Raw genomic sequence first — 12,137 nt, forward strand, 5'->3', positions numbered from 1 at the left:
TCCCTCTCATTTGCTGAGATTAGTTTTTCATCCTGTCCTTTTACATTCTTTTTGCCTGGCTCGGCCTGGCAAAATCACTCTCAATAAATTGCAGTGCACATCCCCGACCAGAGCACAGAGTGGCATGAAATTCTGGAAGATTGTGAAGGCAATGGAACCATGGCAGGCTGAGTAGATGTGAAAGCAAAAGAACACAACTGAAACCATTACTATGCTAAGCAAATGGCAGAAATTTCTGCCCAGAGAAGAATTCACACGAATTAAGACGTGAACCCCTAAAAGGGCAGTCATGACATGAAGGCAGTATCATAGCTAGTCCCAGCAGTCGGAATAAAAATGCCAAAGATTGGGTGACTTAAACTACAGAAATCCTTTGTACAATTCAGGAATTGGGAAGTCTAACAACCATGGTCAGGTTCTGAAGATAATATTCCTGTAGGCTGGAAGATGGTCAGAGTGCTGCTGCATCCTCTCAGGGTACAGGGAGAGGGGAAGAACCCACTCTGGTTCCCGTTCCTACAAAAGCAGTAATTCCATCTTGAAGGTCTACTTTTATGACCATACTACATACCTGGAGTAGCATGAATTACAAACAACCCCTGTTTACAGAGAAACTTTCTGTTGCTTATCACCTCTGTACAGTCATCTATGCTGCATCCAAGGCCATATTGAATCTAGTTGAAGACTTTGTAAAAACACCCCTGCAATACAGGTTAAACTGTTCTTTCTCTGATTCCTACATTGCTCTTCTACCCCACAATGGGATGGTATATCCAGATGGATCATGGGGGGGGGGTTAAGATAATAAGGATAAGAGAGAGGACACAATTCAGTCTATATTGCAGGAGGGTTATTTTAAAAAACCTTCAACTAAAATCTAAAGGGCTTTGGATACATCATATAAGATTGGGAGGGATAAGAGCCAGCTCCAAAAAGGTGCTATACAAACAGGGAAGTACTTAAAACTCATGCTATTCCAGCACCTAGTGTGGGGTAGATGGGTGGGGGAAGCTATATTAAGAATCTTTTTTAACAAGCACTTCGAACTGTCAAGGCCAGCAATACAAAGGCACTGAATTAAAACAGTAGGAACACAGAGAGGGAAAAGGAAAAGTCTTGAATCCAGAGATAGTTCAAAGGTGGAAGCAACAGAATTAGTCAGACATCTGGACGTGGGGGTGCTGGAGAAGGAGGGGCTCAGAATGACTCATTTTATTACTGGGTATCTGGGAGGAGACGAATGCCAATCATCAAGTCAGAAGACACACACACAGCTAAGTTAGAGCAGTGGCTGGGTTGATTCTGGTCTGGGAAATCTTAGGTTGAAGGAGCTGGTGGGACACTATAGACAGAGATATTTTTAGGAGTAGAGCTAAAAGAGATAGGAAAGAGATAAGGCCCATTGAGAGAGTTTGCACTTCATTAGCAAAGACATTGAAGTGGGAAAGCTCGCCCTTGGATACAGTCAATAACCTGTTCTTTGGGGGCAGGTAGATGGTTTCCTACACTTCAGTAAGGCATTTGTATGGGAGAAAAAAAAAAAACACTTCTGGAGAGGATAAGATTTTTAATGCCTTACAGTGAGAGAAGCCAATACAGAAGAAAGATGAAAAGCACCCTGGTAAGCAAAGAGTCCCTGGTTCATGGAGAAGAAAGCTAAGACCAATCATCCTTCAGTATGAACTTTATTAGGGGAGAGCCTCATAGCCATGTAGGGCTCTGTGATCTGGCCTTGAGATAGGAATGCGGTTAGGAGGGATAGAACATCCTAAGAGAAACAGGTGCCTAAAGGCAAAAAGGGGTTTTCTTTGAAAACATGGAGATATGCTTCATCATGAGCAATAGTTTAAGGAGGGAGAAAGAGAGAGAGAGAGAGAGAGAGAGAGAGAGAGAGAGAGAGAGAGAGAGAGAGAGAGAGAGAGAGAGAGAGAGAGAGAATACATACCATGGAAAGAACAAAAAAAAGAGAGAAAAAAGGAGGGAGGGAAGGAAGAGATTGTGTGTGGGGGGATGGGGGGACATGGGAGCAAAACCTGTGATCTAACTTGATCATGTGGTGAAGAAGTGTAAGTTTGTCTTTCTAGAACTTTCTTTATATATGGATAGCTACTGAGATTAATGGACAGCTAATTGTGCCACTGTTAGTTGTTTGTTTTGATAAAGGTGATTTTAAGGATATATTTCTCTGCATTGTCCATAATCTAGCAATGCTAAGTACCTATGTAGAGGAAGAAAACAGCATACACACTGTGTGAAAAGTGCTCTGCGCTGCAAGCCCTTGCTAATAATAATAATTGCATGCCTGAGATTGCTATATGATTATAGAGGAACTTCTGTTTGTGATTTGAAGCCCTTCATTCCACTTCCAAGATTTTCCTAAAATGGCATAAACAAATAGCTCATGGTAGACTGTGTTCGCAAGAACACAACCTCAAAAGTAATGAAACAGCAGAGGTTCTGAGAAATTGCCTCTATTTGAGCTATAGTTTTGGGTTCAGTTTGATGACTGAAATTAAAGTGCTATAAGCTGTGCCTGGATATTGAACCACTTACATGCAAATACATTTGATGTGAGGAGAACCTTGTTAGATTGAGCTTCATGCTGGAAACCTCTTGTTGGGCAGTGCCTTATAAAGGTATCCAAAAGAAAGCTATACAAGTGGTAGCTTTCCAGTAAATGTAGCTGGGGACAGAGGCTGGAACTTAATCAAGAAAGCTAAATTCTATAGTGTGGCTGATGGACTTGGCCACATGAACAATGGTGTCTGTCAGTGATGGTGTAAGAATCCCAAGGCACACTCTGGGTACTGCTCCAGCTGCAGCTGGTGCTCTGGAGAGAACATTCAAGGGTCTCTAGCATCTCCAACCTTGGTCTCAGCCTGTGATGACTCCAGGTCATGGTAGCTTAGATTCCTAGCATATTTCAGGTTTTGGAAACGTCACTTATACACTCTTTGAACTCGGTCTCATGAGCACTTGGGATTTCAGTGCTCAGGAAGCTGGACAAATCCAAATCTTCACTGTCTGAAATCCTGTGACCATCTTCTCTGTCAGACCATTTTGAAACTGTGTCACAGGTTTAACTCAGTGTAGAGAGTGATGCCAAGGTGCCTTCAAGGATGCAGTACACATATGTGAAATTGGGTCAAAAGTAATTGTGTGAGGTGCTGCTTCTAGGCCAAGTCGTTTTCTACCTACATATCGTTCATAACTGGAACCATGGAGTTTCATTACAAATCCTTTCCTCTCTATTACTCTTTCTGCTGTTTAAATCTCACATTTTCCCCATATACCCAAGTACCTGAGCCCTGAGTTCTTGCCCTAGGTATTGTTGTGGTTGTTTGTTTGTTTGTTGGTCCTTGCCCTTACTTCTGCTTCTATTCCTGATGTTTCTTTTCCACTCTCTAAACCACATCCAACCTCAAGAGCAATCCAAGTGTCATTCACTTCTGAGGGACCCATCCTGCTGCCTGTCAAAAGCGGACAATGTGTGGCACTCACCATCACTCCCAGACAGACTGACAGTTGTAACTCCTTCACTCCATACCATGCTCAGGGCAGATTTATCTAGGTTTTAATGAATCCTAAGCACACCTAAGCAGTTTCTAAAGACCCAGGGAAATGTACTAAATTCTCTTAAAACTAGAAAAAAAAAACCAACAAAAGCTCAAAGGTTTACGTTCAATAAAACTTCCAATACCTAAAAATGTGTTTTTCAGCTTGGTGATGGTGGTGCATGCTTCTAAATGCCAGTACTCAGAAGGTAGAGGCATGCATATCTCTGTGAGTTCAAGGCCATCCAGAGTAGGTTCCAGGTCAGCCAGGGCTATACAGAGAAACTCTGTCTCAAAAACAAACAAACAAGAAGCAAAACAAACGTCCTTTTCATAGTAATGCTGTCATGAAATACAATTTTGAAGATTTATATGGTGAAGGAGTCCCAAGGAGGCACAGTGCCCAGTGCCCACAGTAGTTACAATGCAACTCTCCCTGCTGTACCCTGTCCCAGGCTGCTGAGCCCTCCTTTCCTAATGAGAGTATCCAGCTTACTGCAGTCCCCAAACTGCTCTGTTAACTCCTAAGAAAGCCCAACATAGGAATGTCTGTGACATTCTTTTCAATATTTGATTAAAAAAAAAGCACAGTGAATACGGTATTCACTGATAATAAGCCCACATGATCTAACTAAAATGTCAGTGCTCTTTGCTTTTAGCCAGAAACACGTCAGCTGGCAGCACTGGGGAACCCAGACTGCTCAGAGGTTGTGACACACTGTTAATGCAGAGACTCCTGGGATACGACTGAAGAGCCAGATACTATAAAAGAAGTCCACCTGTCAATCATAGAACATACAAATATATGTCTTATTTCTAGAAGCCATGAAAAACAAAAATGTGCAGAAAAATATGCTTCAGTTAGTGTATTTTTAATCATTTACTTAGCTGTTTATCATCATAGCACCCATTTATGTAATTTTATGTGTGCAATTTCAGAACAGCATCGTTATTGCTTTATTGTTAAGAATACCTGTTTAATGTCTCTCCCCAAGATAGTGTAAGAGATTGTGCATTACATAGAAAATTTTAAAATGCCAAGTTCAAGAAAGAGAATGGAGAAAGGGATATAAAATGACTAAAAGGTCCCATAACAGCAAATACATTGGAACACAGAGGGCATTTCCTACATGGCTTTTGTCTTTTCTCTCACCTTACACAGTAATACTGAGCTGAAAGCTGACAAGAAAAATGTCAGTCGACTAATAATGACAGTTGTGACACCAGTCATGAAAGTCATACAGCATCGAACTGACCATATGTCAAGAAATAATTTTGATATGCCTGAGCAGACACTTGATCAAATTTGCTCCAGTGAAATATGAAGCACACACAGACCTGATACACTCTAAGATTAAATTACTCTTATACATGTAAGTTTAGAGGACAGCTTAGTGATGGCACCTGGTTCTCACCAGACAATGAAGATGAATAAAGAATGGGAGCCCAGAGTGTGTGTGTGTTCTACCCTATTTTTCCGCTTAAACTTGATTTCAGATCTCTCTTATGAAGCTAATAGGGTGTGTTCTTCTAAGGCTTGTCTCAGCATCATGTGATTTGTGGTTAGTATACAGGAGGTGCTGTGAGATCACTACAACAGAAGATTGTACCAAGGGAGGAAAGGGAACTGCCAATAATTGGCCACTAGCACCAAGGACAGAGGCAAGCTGTCCACTATTCAGAGAAAACTTGGTAAATCATGTAACGGCCACAAATTCCTCCTATGGCAATATATCCACATTTAACAATCTATTTGGACAACTCCTCCATCTGCAGGTGCTCTGTGATTTGCCTGGATAGATAGAGCATCGTGATGAAATGCCGAGGGAACCAGGAATATAAGTCTCCAGGTACATTAAAGTTTGGGGCTCCAACGTTTTGGAAGGTTGTGCTGAGACACAATCTGGCAAGTTAACCAAGAAAGACCTCACAGGAATGAGAGGCCCACTTCTTCCAGTTGAACCAACTGAGGCAAACTCTAGCTGACTGCTGAGCTGGCTCAGACAGGAAAGAAGCTGTTACTGCCTCCTAGCTTTAGAGTGAGCCACACAATGGAAATTAAGGGCCAATGATTTAGCCACTCTGGTTTATTACTTCCTTTTAAAGTTCTTGAATTTTTATTTTAGGTGTTCGGGTGTTTTACCTGCATAAATGTCTATGTACCCTGTGCATGCCTCGTGCCTGAAGAGGCCAGAAGAGGGCATCAGAATTCCCTGGAGCTGGAGCTATGGAATGGTTATGAATCACCATGTGGGTATTGAGAATTACATTCAGATTCTTACATTCTGTGAGAGCAGCCAGTGCTCCTAACCACTGAGCCATCTTTCCAATCCAACCCCCTTATTATAATTATTTTTATGACAAGAAAAAAATTAAGGTCATATTTGAAGGTTACCAAAAGATCTTAGAGCATGCTTTTCTGTTTCAAATTGTATGGGTGTACCAGAAATTCATCAAACATGGTCTTTCAATCTTAACTTTGAAGCTTCTTTTTTTTTTTTCTTGCTTGCTTTTAATTTGAAAACTCATGACCAGAAAGCTAAATTTAAATATTATTTTAGTAGAATTTAGCACTCAATTAGAAATTTAAGAACTGAGGGTTAAATAACTTTTGGATTATTCCCTCAACCAGGGAAACTAATAGCATTTGTAAAAAATAGGATTAGGGATTTTTCCCTCTATAACTTCTTAGTAAAGCAAAAGAAATATCTACAGTCAAATTATCCCCGAAAGCCTTAATTTAAGTCAGATCCTAAGAGAGAATTCAAATCCCTTGGGTTTATGCTAAGCCACACAGTGAAGCATCAAACAAATATTCCTTAGTTCATTTTCAAATACTGGCATCACTTTATTTATATGAGTTCACATATGGCCTAACATTAAGAAAACAAAACTCTACTCCTGATTATGAGATAATTTTCATAAAGAATACTGCTCAGAAGGCCATTCTTTCCTAAATACCTACTTGTTAAACTTCTGGCAATCGTTCTATGGATCCAAATTATTTTGAAACACCCAGCTTTTTTATTATGAAATTTTCCCAAGGTGTCACTAGTGAATCTGGGGCAAAATACATTCGTATATAAGTTCAAATATAATGGCAAACCCTGACTGGAAATCCTGTGTTTGCAGCAGGAGTTATATTCAGAGTTGCCATAGCAGCCACCCACATTCTCTCTCACACACACAAAGGGGCGGTGAGGAAAGAGGAGAAAGCAGTTAGCAGAGAACAGAATCTATTGTTGCAAAGACAGAGGTGCCTATCATCGTAATTACAAGCAGGGATCCTAACTCTGTCTGAACAGTATTTAATGATAGAAGATGTCTTAGCACAGGACTGCTCTCTAATCTCCTTATCCTGTACCCTCTGCTTTAAACTGTAGTGGATGGGGAAGGGGTATGTTGGATAACCATGACCAAACAAGAGCTGGCAACATTTAGTGTTCCCCTATTTGAGACACCTTGAAGATCTTCACCACCAGGAAAAGCTATGGTTCAATAGATACGAACAGAGTACTTTACTCTTTCAGTATTTCCAGCTATAAATGGGTGAAATGAGTAGCAAGAGTTGCACACTTTCAAAAATCCATTATACATGATGAATTATTAAACACAAATAATCATGAATAGATGCTAACATTTAGTAACATGTAAAAAAAAAAAAGTTGTCATGAGTGAGTAAAAGCAAGGCCTGAAGCAGAATAAGTGCTCAGTAAATGTCTGCTAAAGTCATTATAATTAATTATTATTTATGAAGTATGTAAGTTTTCATTGTGCTAATGTGCTAAGGTTTACAAAGCATGATTTTCTAAAAGAAATACCTGCAGGTGGTCAGCAGAATCGAGGTCTAAAATATAAAGATTCTGCTACATAAGAGCCAATGCATTGTCCTGTAGGAATGTCATTCAAGGACAATTTAGGATATTAAAACATCTAAGAATTTTATTCTAGTTGCATATTCATCACCACTGACAAAGCCTGGATTCATAGAGAAATCTATCATCTATTAGTACTCAAAGAGGGTGCAGTCTCTGGATTCTGAAAGCACTCTGCAATTTCCCTTCCATCATTGTTTGATCACATATTCATGTGCAGATATATTTAGAGTCCCTATATGGATACAAAAAGTCAACATCAGATTTAGATGGAGGCAATAGATGAAAAACTGCCTCATGCCTCGTGATTCACTCCTTTAAAATCTTCCTTGTAAAACTGGGTGCTGCATATTCCAGCAGAGGAGAAGCCTGCAGTCAAGAAACTTGGTGAATAGGAAAGAATGTGCCTGTAAGCACATTTCATTCAAGGAAGAAAGGCACCTCACAATGTACAGGAGAATGCAAAGCTGATAGGTTGAAGAAACTAGGGAATTCAAAAACATATTTGGGGAGCAGAGTGAACAGGCACGAAAGGAACTGTAACAAATATTTTACATCAGTCAGCAGGAAGTAGCATACAAAATGATGGGGTAAGAATGAATCCCAAGTGCTATACAAATTCCCTTGATAGCATCACTTTTAAAGAGCAGGCAGTGAGGGGCACCATTATCATGGTTCATAGGCTTAAAATTAGGTCTCAGTCCAAGACTTGAGACGCTAAAATGGACCGATTGCCACAAACCTGAGGCTACCCTAAACTGCATGGTGGATTCTAAACCAATCTGGACAAAATGCTATGTTGAAAAAAAAATGAACCACAGCAATCTAAAATGTGTACGCTGTGACCTCAAAATTTATCTTGCACTGGAAATGTTATGCACATTGGTACATTTTTCCCTTTTAAGGTTTTTTTCTACCTAACAATCTTTATTTCCAGCCTTCGAGAGAAATATCACTGGGTAGTGCTAGACTCTCTATGCTTTTAATGGCCGTCTGACATGATTATATTAGAAACACTCCCATCGTCGATGAGCTCCTGGAGTATAAAAATAATTCTGAGCTTTTCCAAGCCATTAGAAATAATCAAATTTGCTTTCAAGCTGGGCCAGAGTTTTTATTTTTATTTCTTTTAACAATTTTTTTCTTGTTCTGTTGAAATCCGAAAGGAGTAGATCTTGGAATAACTGAGGAGAAGGAGCCCCACAGACTTCTGAGCTCTCTGAACTTCCCACCACAGTTTATGGAGAAAGCCATGGAGAACAAGTTTGTAAGTTTGTAGTTCAGCCCTACAGCTGCACAACCAACCGCTGTTGATGGTGGAAAAGCTGAGGACACATGCTGGGGTCAAGAACTCTCTGCCAAGGCTGCCCTTCCCCCATCCCTGCTGTCAGTAACAAGCAACTGTGATCAAGCATCCCTCCTTCAAGGTCTTAGGATGCCAACATTCAGAGCCTGGATCCAACCACCAAAATGATGGCAAATACTCACCAATAAAAGGAAAACATAATATCCAAAGTTATTTTTGTTAGTTTTATGAGGAAATATTAAAATACCAATGCAGATATTATAATGATGTAATTACTAGTAACAAAAGAGCCTCTGAAATAAGAATCCCTTCTCCACTAGCACCAGAGAATCTAAGAGCTTGAGTAGACAGCCAGGAACCCAGGCAGTTCTCTAAATTACACTATTACAACATCGTAGGGATTGCTAAGGAACAAATTTGTTTCCATTGAGTTTTATTTAATAAAAAGATAAGCATATTTACTAACAGAAATTCCTATGGCAATATTTTATTTTATGAAATCAGCTACCCACACATGACCTTAAGAGAGCCAGCTGAGTTAATATTATCACAGAACAACCAGCAATGATTAGAAATAGATTGAGCCAGGCAGTGGTGGCACACGCCTTTAATCCCAGCACTTGGGAGGCAGAGCAAGCAGATTTCTGAGTTCAAAGCCAGCCTGGTCTACAAAGTGAGTTCCAGGACAGCCAGGGTTATATGGAGAAACCCTGTCTCCGAAAAAAAGGAAGGAAGGAAGGAAGGAAGGAAGGAAGGAAGGAAGGAAGGAAGGAAGGAAGGAAGGAAGGAAGGAAGGAAGGAAGGAAGGAAGAAAAAAAAGAAAAGAAAGAGATTGAATGGCCAACAGAAAACCAAAAAAAATTCACACTTAAAGAAGGCAAACACATCCCTAAGAGTATGCGCTGTTGGTCACTGCTTACCGTGAGATACATGGCAGCATAGACACTCAGGGCAGCTTCTTTGGATGGGAATGTTTTCCTTGCTCGCATGATGAGGTCTGGGTTGCCTGTGCATGCTTCCTCCCCACTGATAAACTGTGTGTACTGCTGACATCCAAGCGCTGTGTAGTTTGGCTTACACAAAGCCAGAAAGTGTGGAGCTAGGTTTCCTGTAACCACTTGCCCAGCATTTACAAAGATATCTGTAGCAAACAGTCCAAATGCATAAATTCCTGAGAACGAAAGAAAGACAACAAACAGTATTAGCTTTCTTTTTTCTTAAAAAATAACTTTATTCTATAATTTGCCAATAGGAAAATATTTTAGAAACTGTACCGCATTCCATACATGCATATTCTCAGTTGTTCACATTTTACCTCTCCTCAGTCTCTTCCTTGGCTTTCTGGCATCATTAAGGGTGTTAAATTATTTAACATATTGAGCTGTCTACCACTGGCTACATTTTCATGCATGGCAGGTTTGTAAGACATAAAATAAAGGAAGAAAATATATTCTGAGACTATGTTTGGGTGATGATGGTTGTTAAACGAAGAGACAGATCCCCTGAGAGAAGGTATTTGAACATGTTTTACTAATGTTAGCAATCTCTTTTTCTTTCCCCATTTCTGACATTTATTTTAAATCACACCAACATAAAGTAAGAACAGTTGTGTCTCTTTGATGATGCATCCTAAGCCCATTCACGTGGGTAACACCTCTGCTGGAGGTGCCAGCTAGCAGGAAAATCTAATACCATCAGTTTCCATCTAAATATCATGGAGAAATCTTAAGCGGAATGTTCTTGGAATTAATCTCTACATTGCCTTCAGAAACACATTTGTCAAAGGCACAGAACAGCTACCAAGGGCCCCACTTTATCTTGTATAGATTTGCTTTCTAGTTATCTGCTTTGGAATGAGTTAGGGACCAAGCAGGTAATCAAGGCTCTAATTCTCAACGGTCTTAATAGCATTCATATTTCTTTACTGTGGTTACCTCAAAGTACAAATTTCAATATGCAGACTTTATTCTCCTTTTTAAATAAACTTAGATTTGCTTGGATACCAAAAGCATTTTTTAGCTTGAAGGTCACTGGCCATTCACCCCATGAAAGCTGCAAAGGGCAAATGAATTTCTAGTATTAGATGGGTGGACATCCTTTTCATTTTTAAAATATTATGGAAGAATTTTTATGATCAAAAATTATTTTTCTACCTCAGTAAAATAATTCTTGTCATTAATATCAATGATGTGCATCAAATACAGCATTTAAAGGTATGTTTTGGATGTGTAGCTAACTACTGGTTTCTAATTTGAGGTAGAAAAATCCAAGTGGATTTTTATTTTATCTTTATTTTTTCAAGATTTGTTTATTTATTTTATATTACAGGTATGTGTGTGCCCCTGGGTGTATATTTGTGTAATACATCTGTGCAGGATCCCACAAAGGTCAGAAGACAGCATTTCAGGTGCCCTGGAGGTGGAGTAACTGGTGGTTAAGAGCCACTTGATGTGGGTTTTAGGATTAAAACCCAAGGCCACTGCAAAAGGAGAATGCACTTTTTACTGCTGAGCCATTTCTCCATCTCCAAGGACTTTTAAGCATAGGGCAATATAAATTTTCCCAAAGAGTTTGCCTATTGAAAAGTCATATTAATTTTATTATAAAAGTGAGATGTTCTTCTTTCTAGTTATGTATTTCAGAACTGTTTATTTTTCTAAGCCTTCCGTGACTGGCTGTTGTACTGGGAAATCATCAAGAAAGTTGCAAAGGATCACCTAGTGATCCAGTATTAAATATTTTTTTTAATTTTCAAACTATTATGTAAGCTTCCTTTGTTCACAGAAACCTACACATAACAAAACTCTGACTATCCAAATGTCAAGGTGATAGAAACATTGATTTTTTTTTTCTCCTTTATGTTTTGGAAGAAAACAGCAAGCATCTCTTTTTTAACTTCTTAGCAGCGGCTAAAAATCATACCAAAGATAGTTCATAGAAGCAGAAAATTAGGAGAGGCAGAGAATTGGGAGTAACCTGATGCCAGTGAGATGTTAATGCACATAAGTGCACATATTTTTGTCCTTTGGGAATATTGAAGAAAGCACTGGATCTGAAACACCGATACTCCTTGAAATGTAGGCTAAGATGTACTCATTTTCTTAAGTAAACTGTTCTTTTTATCTAGTGTAATAGGTCTCCTTGTTTAAAATAGAAATACTTGAGAAGAATATAGAAATGTCTCTTGATACTTGAAAAGTTTCCAAATGTGTCTTAGAACTGAAATGTCGGTGTCTCAGGTCCAAGCCAGTATTACTGTTGCTGGCTCAGATACTTTTCAGAATGGGATCCTGTCAGCATGGCCACTCTTTTGACCCAAAAAACAAAGTCCCTATGCAAAGTGCAATGTTTGATGCAGTGTTGCTTCAATTACAACTTTCATTGTATTAATAGCAGATGAGA

At 39.3% G+C, this 12,137-nt stretch overlaps 1 protein-coding gene across 2 annotated transcripts in view; it reads right to left on the reverse strand.

Annotated features, from left to right (window-relative positions):
- Plppr5 (phospholipid phosphatase related 5) overlaps nucleotides 1-12,137 on the reverse strand; it is a 111,176-nt gene that overhangs the window by 53,799 nt on the left and 45,240 nt on the right. For both annotated transcript variants that reach the window (XM_021158396.3, XM_021158395.3), the window contains exon 3: nucleotides 9,656-9,906. In XM_021158396.3, the coding sequence (XP_021014055.1) occupies nucleotides 9,656-9,906 (251 nt within the window). The remainder of the gene's footprint in view (nucleotides 1-9,655; nucleotides 9,907-12,137) is intronic.

This window comes from Mus caroli, unplaced genomic scaffold (genome assembly GCF_978045245.1).
Source record: "Mus caroli unplaced genomic scaffold, Mus_caroli_1 scaffold_3, whole genome shotgun sequence".
Lineage (NCBI taxonomy): Eukaryota > Metazoa > Chordata > Mammalia > Rodentia > Muridae > Mus > Mus caroli.